The sequence below is a fragment of the Aspergillus tanneri genome, assembly GCF_003426965.1.
Source record: "Aspergillus tanneri strain NIH1004 chromosome Unknown AapTan_8_pilon_pilon_pilon, whole genome shotgun sequence".
Taxonomy (NCBI): Eukaryota; Fungi; Ascomycota; class Eurotiomycetes; order Eurotiales; family Aspergillaceae; genus Aspergillus; species Aspergillus tanneri.
This window is the reverse complement of record NW_022984635.1, coordinates 1,388,440-1,408,746: the sequence shown is the minus strand read 5'-3', so window position 1 is coordinate 1,408,746 and position 20,307 is coordinate 1,388,440. Positions and strand designations below refer to the sequence as shown.

Here is a 20,307-nt window from a genome sequence, read left to right as displayed (position 1 = left end):
TCTCTCATTATGAAGTTTTATTATATTGTTCCGTTATACCACTGCAACTCTTTCCTTCCTTTCCTTCCTTTTCTTTCTTTTCTTTCCTTTTTTTGGCCCTCTGGTGGTGATTTATGGACTCAAGCATTTGGTATAGCTGTCGATTCTGTTGTTCAGATGAATATTCTTGATATTGTGGGCTTTGTTGGACTATGTATTCTTGTCCTGGTTTGGATTGGTTAAGAAATAGTCGATGAACAGAAATATCCTCTATTTATTTACGGCCCCCGAGGCTGAATGTTAAATATAGGAATTGAAGAGTAGCAGCACCCATTTAATCCAGAATACCTTCCACTTCTTCAAATTAAAAGAGAACAAGAAAAAAAAAAATAAAGCCCTAATTTAAGAAAAGCCTGTCAGATCCCATCTCAAATAAAATCCGCGAACTCCACCAGGGATTAACTCCAAACCATACTACGTTCCTCATAGCGTGCCATCACCGTCAAAGCCAGGACGACAATACCTCCATCAGAACAAATACACTGTGTTACATTGCTTCTTCGATGACAGCGTTGACATCCTTAACAACGAAGATTTCTTCGAGCTTGGCTTCGCCATCATTATTGGAACGATTGTCATTCTGCAAGACCAGTCCTTGTTCATTGGCTAAATGAAGCAGACAAATAAACCCATACGAGGTGCTGATGTCACGCAGTGTTTCCCGAGGGTAGACTGATTTGAGTGAATTCATGATCTGAGTGAAACGCAGCCCATTGGTTCCACTATCGGGAACTTGATCTGAGTTGTTGCTTAATGGCGTGGGTGTTAGCGGTTCCTGTTCGACGGCGGGACTGTTGATAGTCTCTGCTTGCGTGGGCTCGAAGTGTGTCGAGGTCACCAATTGTTCTCCCATGCCCTTCCACATTTCCAGTTTGAGCCGCCGCACGTCCACCTTTTTGGCGACCCGTGCATACGCAACATAGTCTGGGCGTGCTCTTCGGCCGCCCTGCGTTACAAGCTGTGACCCGAATCCTCCAGCACCACTCTGTAAAGCAGTGCCAGGAGCTGCACCAACCGCATTCAGCAGTGCCGCGAGACCTGAGGTTCCGCCTGCTTCTCCAGCCGAGGAGCCTGCAGGTCCATCAGATGGGGGAGACAGCATCTCTCTTGCATCTGCGAATGGGAGGTTATCGTCATCGTCGTCATCTAATCCGATGCCATTCGGGAATGCAAGGCCATCATCGTCCGCAAAGAAGTTGGCATCATATACCCTAGGAGCGCCTTCTTCCCCAGCTGCTCCGGTATCAGCTTCTGATTTGTGATTTGCCCAGAAGGCCTCGTCCATGTCCCCATTGCCTGATGTTTGTTCCTGCCGTCGAAGATTGAAGGGACGGGATCCCACCAGTTTCTTGGAGCCTATCCTTGCTTTTGGCTTGAGGAATAGACGAAGCAACTGTCGCGAGTTGAAGTGTTTGTCATCTGGGAGAAGATTACGGCCTTTAGTTTTCCACTGTGTTTTTGGCAGGGAAATCATGGAGTTAGAGCTAGCAGGAGTGTACATCAACTCCGCCACAGACGGATCCAGAGGGGCAGTGAAGTCGATTTCAAAGGGTTCTTTCTCCTTTCGCTGTTTCGGCGCTGCAGTTGCGGTGTTAGCAGCTGCATGCTCTTTAATTTTTCGGATTTTCCAGTGTTCTGGTCCTGCCCAATTTTTCTGCAGTGCGTTGTCAAAATAGCTGAGGATGGTTTCATGGTCTCGGCTGTTGGGATGGTGGCTAAGAGATATTGCATATACATCGTCATTGTCAAGTTCTTCGCCATCCCGATTCTCATCGCCTTCCAGGTCCACACGGTGAACCTTGAGCATTGGCTCTAAAGCAGCTTCACGGGCCCATGCCTCACCGCCATCCCCGAAGCCAGCATCCCCGGTAAGGTCAAAGCTAGCCAGCGTAGCATCGTCATCGTCGTCGAATCCCACAGCATTGTCATCATCGAGCATGATGCCAGACGCGTCGTTTGCGCTTCGTCCTTGTTCGTGGCTCTTCTCATTTCGCCAGTCATCTGATGCCTTGAGGAAAGGGATATCCAAAGATCCGCTTGGATCGCCAAGATCAAAGTTCTTCAGCGACGGGCAAATATCCTGCTCGTCCAGCTGATCCAGGTCGGGGAAAAATTGAGTGGCCAATGGGATTATATCGATATCCATACTGTCCTCGAACACATCACCTGGGGATTGACCTGAGGTAGATGAGGGAGAACCTGGTCGTCCCAGATCTTCTGCATCTTGATCGGCACCATCTATCTCTTTTGAGCCTTCTTCAGCAGCGTCATCGCTGCTATCAAATACGATTCGCCCTTGGCTGTCAATCGCCAGATGGTTAAGAAGTAAACCTTTGGCACCCCCTTCATCAAAATCCGCCGACGCTTTTTTAAATAGTGGATCGACCGCGAACTCAAGTTCAAACTTTTTAAGTTGGAGAGCAGCGAATGACGGGGCTAGAGTCGATTCGTGCGAGCGTTGCTTGAGTTAAATAGTCAGCCGACAGAATGCATGGCTGGATGGGGTACGCTGCTATACCTTTCGCCGCGTCTTTCTGGTCGTCCCGTCCTCCCCTTCCTCATCCTCGTCCTCGGCCTCTTCCCCGTCTGCACCGGCCTCACGAGTCTTCTTATCGCGACTATCGGCTAAGCCGCTGAGAAGTTTTCCAGTCTCCGTAGCAACGCTGTCGACTCTGCTCGTATAAATCTTGACACAGCCGTCCAGCGTGCAGCTTGCCTTTTGGAAGTTCACCCCATCGCCTTCCTTCAGCAAGGACATGTCATGGAAATAATCGATGAGGGCGAAGTTCCATGAATTGTTCGCATTGATCTTGTTGTCAGTCGCCATCTTCATCCACTCTTCAAAGTTTGCTAGTATGGGAACACGTTTCATCGGGGTCACGGCTCTCCGGCCATCTGGGTCACTCTCGCGTCCTCGGTGTCCTGAGCCGCGCGGGGTGGCGGGACTTAGGCTGGAAGGGCGATCATAGCCGGTATACCGGCGAGGGGGCATAGGGGTCTTAACAGCGGCCTTGATCTGTCCATCTGTCGATCTTGGCGGGCTTGACGTGCTTCCATGCGTGCCGCTTTCTCACCCAAGTCATCATTAAGTGGGATCCTAATATAATCAGTTTTAGTATTTCTGAGGAAGCTCCGGAATTTAGCAAAATCCATACTTCAAAGGCGAATTTTTGTGTGGAGTAGAGGCACCGCCAGAACGGCGGTGCTTTGCAACGCGGGGCATTGTGGATGAATACCCTTAGTAATAAGGGCTATTTTGGCCACACACAGCTCTCTGTCCGTCTCTCCCTTCGAGAAAACAATATTAAAACACAAGATACAGATTCAAGATGTGCCGAGGAGGATTCTCATCTCGTGGGAAGAAGCAAGCGCGGTGGAATTTGATGGCCGCTTTTGCGGATGTTTCGGTTTCCTTTGAAGGAAATCAACAACAAAAACATACGCCATCCCAGAGCAACCACACATGCAGCGTTTATCCGCATATGGTATAGCGTTATACGTGAGCACTAGACCCCGATCAGGCAAGTTGCCAAGCATGTGACACCTGGTTTAGTTAATACATAAATGGAAGACGGAACAAGTTCTTTGAATAAATGGAAAAGACCATTAGTCATCAGGAATGCGGCACACGACCAAAAAAACAGGGCATCCCCATCTGCAACCACGTTCTTTGTTTTACTCTTTTTATCGTTCATCCTACTGGACGTCGAGAAATCGAAAGATCATGCACTCGTTGATCAACAGTTGATGAACTCATTTATCCTCCAAGAGAGTACGTCTCTGGTCTCCACACTACTCCGTATTATTACTCCGTACTACCGCCTGCGCTCCAGTTATTTAGATGAGCAGCACCGCCTCACTCTGGGCTCCAATGGGCCAACACAAGCCACCATCCAGACCCACACTTTTGACATCAGTGGCTAGTATAGTAGGCTGAGTGTATCCCGTCTGTCTCGTCTCTCCTTCTCCTAACGCATGCAATAAGAACCAACTCACTCCCTCACCGCAATCCGCACAGCAATCTATCTATTTGCTGCTACCTGTTTATTTTCTATTCCTTACTGCTACCTCAGCCCTTCCCTTTTGGGGCCCTCTTAGCCGGTGACCCTCTCTACTGCTCATGATGCTTCTGCCGTGGCTACAACTCCCATTATGTCCAGAATACTGAGGCCTTCCCGGTACCAGTCTTTGGCTCGTCCGAAGCGTCAATATTCTGCTCGTCCATTTTACTGGACTCTCCTTGTATTAGCAGTCCTTACAATTCTCAAGTGGGTTGACCACTGGGGAGATGGTCGGTATGCACAGCTCACGCCAGACAATCCACAATTGATGGAATCCAATCTCCATCAGATTATTGGGCGTAGCAATGATGTTGAGGTACATCCCCTTCCAAATATTATTTCCGGGGCCTTATATATCTATTCGTATTGGTAATAATTGCTCAAGACCCGTACTGACCGATCCAGTGCCGTTTGGTCCGTAATGCGAAGGACCAATGCTCCTTCGTACAGCTAAATTGTCCAGATAATGAGGATGGTCTTTTTTCATACCTTCAATTCTATTATTGCGCTTTAGCAGATGCGAAACCACTTGCGTTCGTTATGATTATCTTATGGTTATCTCTGCTCTTCAGCACTATTGGGATCGCTGCGAGCGACTTCCTATGCATTAACTTGAGCACCTTGGCCAGCGTTCTCGGACTGAGCGAAAGCTTGACTGGTGTCACCTTCCTTGCATTTGGGAATGGCAGCCCAGATGTTTTCTCTACGTTTGCCGCCATGAAGTCCAACAGCGGTAGTTTGGCCATAGGTGAGCTGCTTGGAGCTGCTGGCTTTATCACATCCGTTGTTGCCGGCTCGATGGCGTTGGTTCGCCCATTCAAGGTCGCTCGGAGAAGCTTTGTCCGCGATGTTGGGTTCTTTATTGTGGCGGTGAGTTGCAGCATGTTGCTTCTGGCAGATGGTCGCCTGCGTATCTGGAAGTCCGCCACAATGGTCGGGCTGTATTGCTTCTATGTGGCTCTAGTTGTTACCTGGCATTGGTATATCGTACGGCAACGACGAGTGTATGAGAGGAATTTGGCGGCACGGTCGCATTTCCATATCCCGGAAAACCAAGAATTGGAGATCGAGGAGGTGGAAGAGGATGACCCAGGTGTGGCGTCTGAGTCAACCAGTCTTCTTCGCGGGGTGTCGGCCGATTTCGATTCCCTGGAGAGGTCCGGGAATGCTCCTTGGCGGGACGGGGATGAGGATGATGAAACCCGTAACCGCTACCTGGCTGAAATACGGGACAACATGCACGTATACCGTCCGTCTGCGCGTAGACGCAACACGTTGAATCCAATCAGACCAAGTCTCGTTGGCGCGCTGGAGTTCCAGTCGGTGCTATCGTCGCTGCAGCGATCGAGAAGTATCCATCAAAACATTCCAATTCCAATCAACCTGGAAAGGCATTCGGATGGTCAGGATCGTGGCGCCGCAGCAGCTTCATCGTCATCAGCACAGGCACAAGATAACGTCTCAGTTGCTTCCCATCCATGGATTAGCAGGCCCCCCGCGGCGGACCATCTTTCACCTTACAGCGGAGCTGCTTCTGGCCGTGCTCGGGCTGTGTCCGCCAACAATGCAGCTGGGCTAAAGTTGGATACCAGCATGCTTGTCTCTACCGTAGCACAGCCCCGTGTTACTATCAGACGACCCTCGGATAGTTCGGACTCCAATACACCAGGTGTTCATAAAGCCCATCAGCGCGCAGAGCTCAAGTTGTCACCACAACCATCCAACCATTCATCGCCGCATCTGAGTCCAGAGGCAGATACCCAACCCCGTACTCCTACGTTACTTGCACCACCGGATACTTTCCATTCCCCTAATTACCAGATTGAAATGTCTCATTCACGATCACCACTTCCCGTGTCCCCGCATGGGACATCATACGCTTTGAATGATGTTGCGGTCGGCAGTCCTAATAGTCCATTTCCTACCTTTGATGCGTATAGCTCGGCGTCTTCTGGACCCCCCAGCATACGTTTGCCCGCTCCTTCTAGCCCTACGGAGCTGTTGCAAATCCATGATAGCGTCTTTGACGGGGAAGCCCCTCTTTCTAGTACTCAAACAAAACGCAGGTCTTGTTTCTCGTTCTTGCCTCTCCGGTCCATTTTCCCAACCCTGTTTCCCACTCTAGATGGGTGGAATTCGAAGTCACTTTGGGAGCGACTCTTGGGAGTTGCCGCAGCTCCTAGCGTATTGTTACTGACTATAACTATACCTGTTGTTGAACCAACACATCCCCAGGCTGTGGAAGACCCCGTTACCGTTGTTGTAACTTCGGCGGACAGCGAAGATTCGGTAACGCCTCCTGTGATACTGCCAGGCGATAGTCCACTTATTCGTGCAATTGATCGTGGCCCCGTGGCAGATGAGACAACCAACCAGAGCCCCAAAAAGCAATCTACACATGGACGGCGCCGCTGGGACTCTGAACTGCCTGCTATTCCGCGGCCTTCGGATCCATCCCCAGCTCCTACAAAAGAGTGGTGTTCATGGCTCGTACGGGTACAGCTCTTCACGGGCCCATTTTTTGTTATCTTGATCTCCTGGACGGCTATGGATCCCGAGCTCAACCATCGCAATCTCCTGCTGTTGTCTTTGTGCGCACTCCTATTTTCCCTCGTGTGCTTTACCTGTCTCCTTGTGGTTACGCGACACAGAAAACAATTGCAGCATCCGAGTTTGTGGCGCCCTTTCTTGGCCTTATTAGGCTTTGTTGTTGCGATATTTTGGGTTGCCACGATAGCTACGGAGGTTGTCAGCCTGCTGAAGACAGTGGGTGTAATTTTGAACATCAGCGATTCCCTTCTTGGATTGACTGTATTTGCTGTCGGGAATTCGCTGGGCGATCTAGTTGCAAACATTACTGTGGCACGTCTGGGTTATCCTGTCATGGCCCTGAGTGCCTGCTTCGGTGGACCGATGCTAAACATCCTCCTAGGGATCGGACTGGGTGGTTTATACATGACTATAAATGCAGACCCCAAATCAAGCATTGGGACTGGGGGTTCCTACGAGATCGCCATCTCAAATGTCCTCGCAATTAGTGCCGCAACGCTCCTGGTTACTCTCGTTGGGCTATTAATCGTCATCCCACTGAATAAGTGGAGGATGGATCAAAAAATCGGCTGGGGTCTAGTGGCTTTATGGTGTTTTACCACCTTGGCCAATGTGATTGCCGAGGTTATCACTTGAGCTTCGTTCGATTGAGTGCATTGCCACTCTCGTCCTCATTCTTCCTCTCAAGGCGCCATCCATGTCAAAGGGGTTCTCTACGATCCATCCTCCTCGTAACATATAACAAAGATATATATACAAGTATAGGAACCTAGATAACGAATGTATAGAATTATGTAAATGCTCCATACATCCTGCAAATGGCCATTTCAATTTCAATGGTCCTGCCTACATAAATACGGAAGCCGGTGTAAAAGCGAATAGGACAGCAACGCAAAGCAGCCGCAGATTTAGTGGGGAGAATTGGTAAAAGTATACTGGGCTCTGTTCACTTCACTCTACACACTAACACCCATTCGACCGAAATTGGTAGTCATGCATTCCACGTAACAGTCCACAATAGTATTTGTTCAATTCAACACCCGGCCTGCCGTAGAGCTAGAGCTCCGGTCGTTTGTCTGGACCTTCTTTAGCCCCTTGCCTGCTTGAATCGAAGCTAGCAAGGCGCCACGATTTCCTGAACCGGCCGGAGCGGACGGAGGAGCAGGAGCAGGAGGAATTCCGGGAGGTGGAGGTGGAGCGGGAGGAGCACCAGCGGGCGGCGGCGGTGGGGGAGCGGCGCCAGCAATGCCGGGAGCGGGCGCGGGTGGAGGTGGTGGCGGCGGAGGGGCAGCGGCAGGAATAGAAGGCGTGCTGTCTATGTCAGGCAGCGGGGGAGGAATTGCGGAGCTCTCCTGCACTGGAGTAGACGATTTCGACGGGGATTTGTCGTCCATGGCAGACAGAGGCCGCGGGGGCGCCATCGTACCGAATAGAATACTTGCAAGTTGCTTCGCACTGCCACCGCCAGCTCGCTCGTCCTCGTCATCTGACGAATCGAATTCCGAGCCTGCCGCAGACCAGTCATCGTCGTCTGCCTCTGGACGTGCGCGGGATTTGCGCTCTAATGGACCCGACGCGGTAAATGCGGGTCTCGTAGTCTCTTGATGCTGGGTCAGGCGATGGAAAGGATTCGTGGACGACGTGTCAGCCTTGGGGGAGACAACGGTGGCCTGGGGTGTGGGTGGAGTGACGTAATTGTCTGTAAACTGGCTAATATTCTTGAAATACGGGTTCTTGGACTCGGCCTCTGGGTTCAGGCTCGCTGCTGGTCCAGCGCGACCACTGACCAGTGAGTCGGCAGGGTTGATTGTTGCCTCCGGAGGTGCTTGCTCAGGAGTTGGAGGAGCCGGAGGGGAGGCGGTATTTGCAGTGGATAGGACCTGGCTCTGCGTCGGCGTGCTATCCTGAGGGGTGACGTTTGCTGGGCTTTCGTCATCCGAAGAACTATCCTCCATGGCTTCCAATTCCAATTGAAGTTGTCGCTCTCGCTCTCTGGCTGTCTCGAGTTCAGCCCGTTGAGCAGCAAGCCTTGCTTCCTGTTCTTTGGCCATACGCTGCGCCTCCTCTTTTCGACGTTTCTCTTCTTGCTTTTTGATCTTACCCTGTGCCACTTGCTCCTGCAGGGCACGCAAACGAGCTTCTTGCGCCGCCTTTTCTTTCTGCAACTCTTCTTCTCGTTGCCTGGCCTCGACTCTAGGTAAAAGACGCAGAGTAAGTACGAGTCAATCCGATCTGTTAGGATGTAGGGGTTTATGTAGGGCTCAATCACATACTCCAGTTGTTTTCTCTCCTCCTGTTGCGCCTGCTGTTCCTCCTTGAGAACCCGTTCGCGGATGGCGTGGTCCGTTTTATCTACCTCCTCTGGTTGTCTCTTGGCATCACCCTGGCCTGTACTATCCGTTCGTACCCTCCGTGAAGGTGGTGCTGGCGGAGGCTTCTTGCCAGCTGGTTTAGAGGATTGTGGTGTAGAACCACCTTGTTCTTCGGCCAAGCGACGTTGCCGCTCCTGCTCTCGTTTCGCATCCTCTTCTTCTGCTCGTTTCACCCGCTCTTCGCGCTCTTTCTTTTCCCGCTCTTGACGTTGAAGGAGGCTCTCTGCTGAATCATTCTGGGGTTTCAGGCCAGCGGCCGCCATCCGTTCGGCAATGCGCTTTTGTGCGCGTTCCCTGGCGGCAGCGACACGGTCCTCATGAGTAGAGCCGGGCAATGACCCGGTAGATCCTGTGGATGGTGGCGGGGGAGGACGAACCGCAGACGTATCACTGACGGGCGATACATTGAAACGGTGCGGCTGTTCCTGAACAGACAGTGATTTCGACGCTCTACAGGGTATTATTAGTATCCATACGAGGAGAGGCAGGGGAGGGGTAGTCTCTGCAACAGGATACAGGGGGAACTTACTCCTCCTTACGGACATGTGCGGTCCGGCCACCGCGCTTCAAGTCGTAGATGAAGTCTCGAATAATGTCTTCAACACCCAAGGCATCCTCCCATCGACGCTTTTCGTGTTCACGGGTTGAGTTTTCGCCTTCGTCTTTGAGACTATCCTCAAGACCTCGAGCGAAATCTTTCACGCTCTCCTCCACGTCACGCGTCATAGCATCGTTCTTCTCTCTGGCCGCCTTGATGTTCGCACTCTCAGCTTCGAGACGTCGAGCCGCAGCCCCATCATCGTCCTGCGACGCAGATGCAGGCCTTCCGGCAAGCTCAGCGGCGCGAGCTTGCATTCTGGCACGAGCACGAGCTTTGATGCGGTCTGCCTCCGTCACTGCGCCACCGGGGCCAGTACCAACAATGTTGGAAGCACTGTTGGGGTGCGCCTTGGCGTCCTGCAGGCGGAACAGCTCAAGCTTGGCCTCGGCGATCTCTCGTTCCACCCGACGGACATCCGAAGCAACTTGGGGAACCTGATCTTCATAGGCCTGTAGCTGGCGGCGTAAGGCCCGCCGTTCAGCCCCATTGTCAATGTTGCGGAATGACGAATTTGGATGGGTATCAATGTCGTCCTGGACACGTCGGACTCTGTCCATGAGGCTCTCGGCTTCGCGACGATCTCTGCGATCCATGGCATCGTCCTCCTCGGCACGATTTTCATCCTGAAAATCCACTGCATCAAGCATAATCTGGGCCTCCCGGATTTTCTTCTTCAGCTGCTCGGACGACAGCTCTTCCTCCGATGCCTGGGACGAGGCAGCAGGTGATGGAGTGCGACCATTGTTTCCAACACGGCGACGGGCGCTAGAACGATAGCCAGCAGCGGCGTCGTCATTGTTCTTAAATAGGGTAGCATCTTTGCGACCAATACCAGGGGAGACCGCGCCGCCACGGAAAGAGTGTTCCTTGAGGTAGCTGACACCTGTCTTTTGCGGCTGCAAGAACGCACCCGACGCTTTTCGGGTCTCTGCATCTTGCGACAGCATCGACTTGATCGTCCCTATCGAGTCGTTCAAGTTCCTCGTGGAGGGAGGGACAAGTTCGGGGGGGAGACGGCTTGGGACAGGATATCCATTGAGCTTCCGGTAGATCAGATGCATGGCCACGGCAAACTCATCCATGTTAAGTCGACCCCTGTTATGGGGATCCGCCAAGGTCCAAATACGCTCCAGATCTTGGCGATCCAGGCCACTCTGTCCCATAATTTCGATCGCAGTGCCACCACCAATGAACCCTTTATGGAAGCCATCCCAAGCTCGGAAGAGATCATCATAGATTTTCTTCTCTTCCTTCGTAATCGCCCAAGGTATGTTGGCATTTCCCGAGAGGCCAACAGCAGAAAAGCCACCTTCGCGACCTGGTTGAGGCATAAGTTGCTGCTTGAGAGCCTCAATGTTGGGTAGCCCGGACGAAGGCGCATTGACAAATCCCCATTGACCTGGAACGCCGGTAGGCTGAGCAACAAGACCATGCGCATTCCCGGTCTGTGCCGGGTTCAGACCAGACCCAAAGCCCGCTGGAATTGGCGGAACAGGGGGACGAGGACCAGAGTAGCCAGTCGGCTGAGGGTTATTCAGAAGTCCCGTCGGCTGCGGTTGGAGAGTCTGCTGATGGTTTTGCCCAGGAAACCCTGTCGCTTGTGGGGTGAGAGCTGAGCCTTGGCCTGAGAAAGAGGGCTGATTTGGTAAAAGGCTATTCGGCTGGGGGAACCCCGTGGGCTGCGCCGTGAGTTGGGTCAAAAGTTGCGAATTGGTTGGCTGTTGCGGTTGTGGTTGCTGAGGAGCCGGAGGGGCAGATTTGTTCTCTAGCAATGGAGTGTCGAAGTTCGGGACATTCGTCCGGACGACGGGCTCCGGTTGCGTATCGGGGACCGTGAACGAGATAATATCCACCATGCTGGACACCTCATTCTTAACTTTCTCCGGGAGGATGTCGGGCAGGTCCCGGCCCGTAATCCGTAGGTTGCACAAGTACATAGCCAATGCAAACTCCGGGAAGAGCAGCTGGCCCGACTTGGTAGAATCTGACAAGACCCTATGACAGTAAGCATCGTATTGTACCGCATCGGATACTCCCCGGTGACCCACCATATTTTAGATAGATCACTGCCCGAAAGTCTCGATCGCAGAAGTAGCTCCTTGGCCTTGTCCCCTGCGATGCAATTGAATGTCAGCACACCTCCGAGTAGTCAGCGGACCGGGGAAGGCGGAACAACTCCTACTAACCGCTCATGGTCTGACTGTCTCCCACCGCAGACTTGAAAAGTTGCTCGAATTTCGCCTGATCCTGGGCGGTGATAAACGATAGACGGATATTGGGGATTTTGTTTCCCAATGACTTAGGGGGCGGAGGAGGAGCCGCACCGCTCACATCTCGAAAGGAGTCTGCTATTTCGGAGGAAGTCTGGACAGCTGATCGAACGGGAAGCCCCGTGCTCGATGGGACCTGAAGCTGCGGGGGCTGCGACTGGGGAGGATAGCCGGTAAATTGGGGTTGTTGCTGCGGAACAGGGGGTTGGAGTCCCTGCTGGGGGGGGCCACCAGGGAAGCCGGTGAATTGCGGTTGCAGCTGTCCCGTGGGGAATCCGGTCGGTTGATGTTGGAGTTGGGAGCCGCCAAACCCCGACATTGGAGGGCCATAGCCGGTAGTCTGGGGAGCAAAACCGGGCTGCTGCTGCTGGCCGGGCGGGAATTGCGAATACTGCTGTTGCTGCTGCATTAAAGGTGGCTGCTGTCCGGGGCGAGCGCTGCTGGCGCCGCCCAGGAAGGAATTTGACGAAGAGTACATTACCACAGTCCCGCTGGCATCAAATCAAGGGGACACAGCATGGATAGACAAGAAACCAGAGACAGAAAGCAGGTGTTTAGATGGACAGGCAGCAAGACGTTCTCCTGAGCAGCACATGACTGGACGTTCAGGCACGCGGGCGCTAAGCTGGATGGGGCAGCAGACATGCTGAGTCATAGGGTACCTCAGGCAGCGACTGAAGTATTATACTTAATTTGGTAGTATCGAGTATCGAATATGGAATTAGTATATTCTACACTTTTGAACCTTGCAAACATACAGAAAAATTCAGTACAACCTCGTTATTTCATACGTAGGAAGGAGAGCCAGCTCATGTCCATCATGGCATGACATTAAAAGGGGGTATGCATGGGGAAAAATAAAAAGACCAAAAAAAAAAAAAAAAAACTAAGAGAAAGAAAAAGAGAAAGATAAAAAAGAATCAAGAAAGAAGGAAAGACCGAGAGCAGATTACGCCATGCCCAGCGCGCCAAATGTGAAGGGAAGAAGACCACACATCTCTTATCAACAATGTACTTGTCACCTCTAGGGTCCGTCCTGAGCACCGTTCTGCTGCTGCTGCTGAGTAGCGCCCACCATCTTGCGCAGCTCATACTCCTTGGTGAACTCACGAGACAGGATCCCCAAGTCCCGGACTAGTTCATGGCACGCGGCCACAACAGCATCCTTGGGAGTAACCTCGCCGTCGGTCTGAACTCGAAGTTCGAACTTGGGCACCAGAGGATGAGGAACCTAGATACCACGCATCAGCTATCGAGGAGTAACAGTAAGGGAGGCTCATCAGGAATCGAACCACCCACGGCATGACATACCTTGTAGGCCGCAAAGAGAACATGCGAACTCTGCAGCAGGCGGGAACGGATCAGGTTTCCAAGAGTATGATCTTCTTTGTTGAAGGTGAAAATAGCAGAAGATGGGATCCCTGCAAGAACAGTTTAGCCGTCGCAGACAGACAAGAGGAGTGGGATATGGAGACATACGAGTATCAATCTCCATCTCTACCTTATTCTCGCCGTTGGCGAGCACAAAGGACTCGTAACTACACTCGGAGGCTGGTTAGTGTTGTGATACCCCAAGACAAACTATGTGGACGAGAGAAGGAGCAACAAAGTCGCAAAGATGTTAGAACGACATAACCCGACCTCGGTTGCTGGTCATGCGAAACTCTGACAGTAGACTGGCAGCCTTTGCGAGAACTGCCATTGGCGTTCTTCCAACGGGCGTAGGCCATCTCGGGTGGCAGGAGAGGTTCTTTCCGTGGGCTCATTCCGGCGGAAGAAGTGAATGGGCAAGAGATTTTGTAGTATGGGGGAACTGGTGGGAAGAGTGAAGAGACATGCTGGGGTAGGGAATGAACTGGGAATAGGCATTTTGGGGGAGGGGGGCATAAAAAGGACGGCAACCAATGGCCTGCTTGCATTGAAGAAACAGAAGGAGTCCCAGGAGTCCTTTCCAACATGACATCAGGTCTCTCCATTACCTAGCTTCAATCTAGGTACCTAGAGCTAAACTTCCTCCCAGATTAGGGAGGAAAGAGGAGAGTTTGGAAGGAAGACATGTATTGACAGATATCGCCCTCACCAAAAATAAAGAAAAAAAAAAGGGAGGGGAGCTGAGAGATAATTGGGAAGTCACTGATCTTACCGGTCTGGCGCGTTCATTTTGCCTCAGAGATAAAAATAACTGAGCTGACTCTTAACCAAGCTGACTATCACTTTTCTTCCTCAGATATCCAAGAAACCAGCCCAAGCAACAGCAAAAGCTGCAGGAAATATCAAAGCCAAGAGATCTCACTGCCTCTCCAAGGAACCATAAAGCAGCCAGTTGCTTTGGGAAGGATCTATATATCCAAAAAAGACCAGAATAGGCGAGAATATTCTGAGGCAAATGAGATAAAGATATTAGGGATAGTAAGAATGGTGTTCTGAGCAGCAAGGAAGACAGCAGATCATGCAGAGACAGATTAACTGAGAGGGAGGATAGGCGAGGTCTACTACGTTCAAATGTTTTCTGTTGTTTCAATATCTCATGGTGATGCTGAGGATCTTTCCGCCCGTGCAATCCCGTGACTGTGAAGTGATGCACGTGACATCACGCATCTGCTTCAGATCGTTCCGCGCCAAAAGTGAGACCAGCATTGGGATGGACCAAGACCCATGGATAAAGTGGAGTTGGATGGAGTAAAGATGGGGCTTTAAGTAGTTTGAAGTAGTTTACTTTAAGAGTAAAAGCAGTCATCCATAGGGTCTATCTCGCAATAATATCCCATCGTCCTAGTTGCACCAGATAGGGACATGTCTCATCCAGCTTCCGCCTTACAATCTAGCTACCCTTGGACAAGGACTCCCCTCGTAAAATCGGCTCCAATGCTCGGCATAGCGATGCCTTCTCTTGCCGTATCCATCTCATCTGCAGGAGGTCTGGGGTTCCTCGCAGCTGAATACGATGTCTCGAACCTGCAGCGCAATCTGGAGGAGGCGGTCCAACTTGTAGGTTGATCGGACTCTTCGTTACGACGGATTTTCCGTGATACCGATTCTCCGCCCATAGGGGTCTGTTTCCTCAACTGGGGTGCCGATCTTGAGCAATCCGTGGCCACCATCGGGCTATACAGACCATGGTCTGGTTCTTTGGTCCCAGGACTCAGCCCGAGAACCTGAGACCCTGGGTAGACTGAGGGCGGGCGACGAGTTCCGGAAGGAACATCAAGGTTTGGATCCAGGTCCGTTCTCTGGAACGGTCGCTGTAGGCTGAGGTTCTCCGACCGGACGTGCTGGTCGTTCAGGGATCGGATGCAGGTGGTCACGGTTTGGCTCGCTCGGCTTCCATTGTCGCTCTGATCCCTGAGGTCTACGACGCGCTCCGAGAACGCCAGAAGAGCGTGGTCACCATCCTGGCGGGGCGGAACCGTCAATGGGCGAGGAACAGCCGCTGCTCTGGTCCTGGAACCATCGGAGCCGTCCTGGGGGCGCGCTTCCTGTCCTCCATCGAGGCCAATATCGCACGCGGTTACCAGGACGAGATACTGCGTGTCTCCGATGGCGGCGTCGACACCGTCCATTCCATCGTATATGACCGGGTGAGAGGGATAAAATACTGGCCCAGCCGATACGATGGACGGGGAGTGGTAACTAGGAACTAGGGATGGGGTCTGCAGGGTCGGCTGACCACATATGCTGGCACCGGAGTTGGGGTCGTGAAGGAGACACTACCAGCTGCACACATCTTCGGCAAAATAAGACTAAGAACGAGGGACGCCTTTTGACAGCTTGCGCGGCTATGACCGGCGTGACAGAAGATAGAATGATCAAGGTTCCAGTTTTTTGATTGCAATTATTGAGCTCATCTATGGCCCCAAAAGGCTTGTCCGTATATTATACTTTTATCTCATATACTTACCCAATACAACATGAAAAGAGACGGAAAAGAAACAATATACACTCGCTAAAAGTCTTCAATGCTGCCAAATGAAACAGCTTTGTTCAGAGAAAGGGAAACGGGAGGGAAAAAAAACGAAAAAACCAAAAAGAAAAAAAAAAAAAAAAAAAAAAAAAAGCGCCAGCCTTAAACAACTCCATATCTGACCCAGGATGGGGATAGGGAAATGAACAGAAACCAGTGTAGTTTTCATAACGCAATTGAACAGATAACGTTCCAATGAAAGAGACATAGAGAGAAGGCCAATACAGTGTCGACCATGTTCCTAAAAAAAGAAGAAACTATGAGAAACGTGCGTGCGATACCAAAGCGCCTGGCTAATAGAGGGGAATGGATTGTCCTGTTAATGTACCACATTCAACAGGTCCCCAAAACTGGATGTCTCTTTCTTTATTTTCCAGTTACTTCGCTTATTTTCTCGTTTCTTCATCATCTGAGCCCAGCCTTCATCATCGTCTTCATCTTCTGGTTGGGTATTGTTGCCAGCTCTACCGGCCATGGCTGGGTTTCCGCCATTCGAAATAGGTCGGACAGTCGGCTTGGTCATTTGTGAAGCAGCCGGGGAAGCAACGGAGACGGAAGACCTCACGTTTTCATCATTCCACGGTTTTGAAGAGAGAGGATAGGCCCCCGAGCTTGTCTCTGGTTGCATCGTCGATACAGGGCGATATCGAGGCGCCAACCCTATATTGCTACGTTCTGACGGCGCAATTGACGGCGCATAGCCTTGTCCTGCTGGGGTGCTTGGCCGGTTCGGTCCCGAAGAGTATGGCATCATCGGGACATTCAGCTGAGAAGAGTTAGGGTCAAGCAGGCTAAGCGTTCTTTGATCAGCCCCATATCCAGAGGGCACCGGCGCCGCTGAGGGCATGGAAGACGGCCTCATAGCTGTATTGGCCAAAGGAAACCCGCCCGGTGGCATTGGTTGTTGTACTTGAGGGGAACCTTGCCCGCCCTGCAGACTGATCATTTGCTGCATCCACTGCATCTGCATCTGCATCATATTCGACATTTGCTGGGAAAGTTGTATCTGGGCTTGCTCCGTAGCGGTGACCCCCTGCTGGGGGCCAGAAAGACTTGGTGGGTTCATGCTCATCATTGTATAGGGTCTAGGAATTCCATTGAGATGGGTAGGGACTGACGGTACCCCGGCCTGAAAGTCGTACATAGCCTGGGTATTGGGGCTTCCTCTCCTCATTGCTCTCGCCCGTTCCTCAGTAGCGATCACGCCAATTAACCCTCCAGGGGGTAGCCCAGGCGAAGGGCCTGGGGCAGCGGAAGGTCCTCCGTAAACAGATGTGCCTCCTCCAAGAGCCAACGACTCTCTGTTAGAAGGGTTCACTAAGCCTGCCCCGTAGTAAGGATCTCGTGGTAGGTTCCTGGCAAAAACAGGCAAACTTCCACGATTTCCAGCGTCGTTCCCACCAACCGAACCTGTGGACGAGATATGAGGTTGGTGGAAGGATGCCCGCAGGTTTGGAATAGAGCTCGACGGAGCAAGACGACTTGGGGGGCGGTTCCTATTCGGAAACCCATGCGCAGCTAAGATCCCGAGAGGGATTTCGTCGTCGTCATCACCTTCGCTGCTTTTCCCACTTGATGACCTATTAGGCTGGCCAAAGAGATGAACTGTAAGGTTCGGCGCGCTATTGCTAGCCTGATCAATCTCTGGACGGAGAGAAGGTGTTGGAGCTTGCTGGCCAGTCACTTTCATCATTTGTTGCCGATAAACGGATAGGTGGGCTTCTTGCTTCCGTCGCTGCTTTTCTGCCTCACGATTCTTCTCGGCCTCGTCCTCTTCGTCAAAATCGCTGCCCGCGGAGTCTTCGCTCTTTGATGCATCACTATTCGACCTCCTCAGCTCTTGCTGTTGCCGGTAATGCTCAAATTGGGAGGGCGTCATGACTTTATTTGTTGACGACACTGGTGCCGATTGTTTCTTTTCGAACTGCACAGCCAATTGCGCATGGGCTACGATAGAAGGGTCGAGGCGATCATCATTGAAGCCAGTGGGTTTATGTGGTTGCGTATGCAGCGGAGGTGAGGTGTGATACCCTGGCTGCTTCGTAACCACTGTGCTTTCTTTCGCAAAAAGAGGGATGTCGATCTCCGCGTCCGAGTCGTCGTGGTCGGATGTGAGTGGTACATTCGAGGCCCGTTTGTTCGAATAGAGAGACTCCATGATCAGTTTAGCGTCCTCGTCTTCCACTGGCGTTGAGCCCCGCTTGCTAGGGTATAAAACGCTTCTCCGTAACCCTTTATCTGTAGTGCCTTGCGGTCTTTCCAAAGAACGATGGGCAGTGGTGGGAAGAGGCACGGCACTGGACAGAGGTAGCGATTTTCGTCGCCCGTCATGAAATAAGAGATTTGAATGTTGAAGCTCGGGTCGGGCTGCCGTCGATTCTTCCCGAGGAGAATCGAGTGCTGCTAGGAGGCCTTCTTCTGACGGGCGGCTACCCCATGAGTAGGGCGAGGGTTCAGGTTCTTTCGACCGATCCGTATTGATATTCATAGAGCCGGGCAAATTTTCCTCCTTACGGGAGGGGGTCTCTGAAGGGGAAGAGGAGTACTAAACACCAATGTCAGACCATATTGTTCCCCTAAAAGCCTACTCAGGAGTTCCTTACCGAGTCTACCGAGGGATTTCGAGTTGTTTCCCGGACGCCATCCCCTCGCTTCCCAAGGCCATCGAACATATTCTGGAAGTCATCCCCCAGTTGGCCAATTCGCAGCTCTGTATCCGGGAGTTTGGGAGGGGTGGCAGTGCTGTTTGTGCTGGTTGTCATAGCCCTACTTCTAGGGGGGGACTGTTGCGGTGGAGGCACCGAAGATCTTGAGAATCTTCCGCCGAAAGAAAAGGTTCGACCGGCTGCTCGCAATGCACCAGACAACGGGGGTATCGGTATATCGTATAGGTTTCGAGAGTGCGGTGACGAAGCGTCCGATGTAACTGGTCCGTCCGTGGAACGGCGTGTTGGGAGAGATCGGCTGGAGTTCTCGTTCAAACCTCTGCTGTCGCAAATATAATCAGCTGTGCCCCTCGGAGAAACCATGCTAGAGAGGGAAAGGTGGTTGTACAAGTCTCTCTGAGGGCGGTCGTTAGTTCCTGCAAAGATGTTGTCGTGGTCTTCCGTTGGTGAATCTAGAGGATGTGCTGAGCTGAGCCTTTTTGAGAGAAGATTGCCATCACTCAAGGAATTTTTGTCCACTGAAGGGCGTTCGAAAACTCGAAAGGATGGTTGCGGAGGCGTTTCCACCTCTTCTAGGGTATTGCCAGACGATTTCCGTCGGGCAAAGCTTTTAGGGAGCTTGATGGGCATCGCTGTTCAGATTGAGGGTTGCAACCACTAGCGAAGCCGGAACCACTTTTAGAGACGAGATTAGCGAGCTATACCAGCCAGCTCCTTGGCCTGACTGTAGTCAGAGGGAGACGATTAAAAAATTAATAAATTCTTTTAAAAAAAAGGTAAAAAAAAAAAGAAAAATCAAAAAAAAAAATAAAATAAAATAAAATAAAATAATTCCCCTTCGTCTGTGCGCCACTTGTCTGAGTCGTCTCCCATAAACAAGGCTGCGGATGATGGAGGGGCGTGTATGTTTGGGTCTTTGGGATGGGTTCTGGGCCAGCCTTCGGAAAACAAGTCGAATCAGTCAGGACCTGAGTGGGGCTGTTGTCAAAAGAACGCCCGGGAATGAAGCAAATCTCACGGAGGTAGGGGGAGGAAATAGTAAGGTACCTGGTATCAGAGTAGTACGGAGTAGAGGTTGGCTGTGGGTTCCTCTTCATTAAGGAGTCTGAGGGAGAACTGGGGGGTAGGTAGCAATGAGAGGTGGCCAGAAGCTTCTGGCTCTCCGTCTTCTGTACTTTTATGTATGGAGTATAGTATAAAACTAATCAATCAATAAATCAATAATAGCGGCAGGTGGAAGACCCTCCTCACATAGCACCAGCGGGGCTTGGGAGGTGAGTTATTCTTAGTATGGATGTCTTGTTGTTGAACGTTGGTGGAAAGGGAAAAAGTAAAACAAAGCTATGACTAAGAGAGAGGAGAGGGGGGGGGGTTGTTGAAGGAAACTAAAGAAGGATGAAATAGTCAAAGATACAGAAGAATGACCAGAAAGGAATAACCCTAGAACTACCTCACTACGGAATGCCATAAGACTAAGTACCTACTAAGGACTGAGACTGATAAAACAGAACAGAAAAAACCATCCACTTCACCCAAAACACAAGGCCATTTGGCTGGGAATTGTGGAGCTACTCCAAATATAGCAGACCGCCTGCGACGGAGCATAATTATAACAGCCCACAGGAGGAAACGGTGGGAGGGGAGGAAAAAAAAAAAAAAAAAACCGGAGGATATTGGAATGCTCGGTGAACAAAGGAAGAGAACTCTTTGTGGTGTGAAGGGAAAGAAGAGAAATAAAATGATGGTAATTAAGCCAGGTGAAAAAGGAGAGAGCCGCTAGAGTCAAG

General features: G+C 51.4%; 6 protein-coding genes across 6 annotated transcripts; 1 reads left to right on the top strand and 5 right to left on the bottom strand.

The window, feature by feature from the left end:
• Nucleotides 1–526: 526 nt before the first annotated feature.
• ATNIH1004_011092 (condensin subunit BRN1) lies at nt 527–3,262 on the bottom strand (the record flags this gene model as incomplete). Its single annotated transcript, XM_033575658.1, has 4 exons — nt 527–2,500; nt 2,558–3,063; nt 3,114–3,136; nt 3,195–3,262. The coding sequence occupies 4 exons, from the start codon at nt 3,260–3,262 to the stop codon at nt 527–529; spliced, it is 2,571 nt and encodes an 856-aa protein (XP_033421513.1).
• A 929-nt stretch (nt 3,263–4,191) lies between these two features.
• ATNIH1004_011091 (sodium/calcium exchanger protein) lies at nt 4,192–7,286 on the top strand (the record flags this gene model as incomplete). Its single annotated transcript, XM_033575657.1, has 2 exons — nt 4,192–4,416; nt 4,506–7,286. The coding sequence occupies 2 exons, from the start codon at nt 4,192–4,194 to the stop codon at nt 7,284–7,286; spliced, it is 3,006 nt and encodes a 1,001-aa protein (XP_033421512.1).
• Nucleotides 7,287–7,678: 392 nt separating this feature from the next.
• pan1 (actin cytoskeleton-regulatory complex protein PAN1) lies at nt 7,679–12,371 on the bottom strand (the record flags this gene model as incomplete). Its single annotated transcript, XM_033575656.1, has 5 exons — nt 7,679–8,843; nt 8,924–9,472; nt 9,552–11,618; nt 11,672–11,735; nt 11,810–12,371. 5 exons carry the CDS (start codon nt 12,369–12,371, stop codon nt 7,679–7,681), a joined length of 4,407 nt encoding a protein of 1,468 aa, XP_033421511.1.
• Nucleotides 12,372–12,917: 546 nt separating this feature from the next.
• On the bottom strand, nt 12,918–13,623 carry RPB11 (DNA-directed RNA polymerase II core subunit RPB11; the record flags this gene model as incomplete). The annotated part of the gene is made up of 4 exons (XM_033575655.1): nt 12,918–13,124; nt 13,205–13,314; nt 13,373–13,431; nt 13,535–13,623. The coding sequence occupies 4 exons, from the start codon at nt 13,621–13,623 to the stop codon at nt 12,918–12,920; spliced, it is 465 nt and encodes a 154-aa protein (XP_033421510.1).
• Nucleotides 13,624–14,718: 1,095 nt separating this feature from the next.
• ATNIH1004_011088 (uncharacterized protein) lies at nt 14,719–15,453 on the bottom strand (the record flags this gene model as incomplete). The annotated part of the gene is made up of 1 exon (XM_033575654.1): nt 14,719–15,453. One exon carries the CDS (start codon nt 15,451–15,453, stop codon nt 14,719–14,721), a length of 735 nt encoding a protein of 244 aa, XP_033421509.1.
• A 720-nt stretch (nt 15,454–16,173) lies between these two features.
• Nucleotides 16,174–19,150, bottom strand: ATNIH1004_011087 (uncharacterized protein; the record flags this gene model as incomplete). The annotated part of the gene is made up of 3 exons (XM_033575653.1): nt 16,174–18,399; nt 18,458–18,842; nt 18,909–19,150. 3 exons carry the CDS (start codon nt 19,148–19,150, stop codon nt 16,174–16,176), a joined length of 2,853 nt encoding a protein of 950 aa, XP_033421508.1.
• Between the last annotated feature and the right edge of the window lie 1,157 nt (nt 19,151–20,307).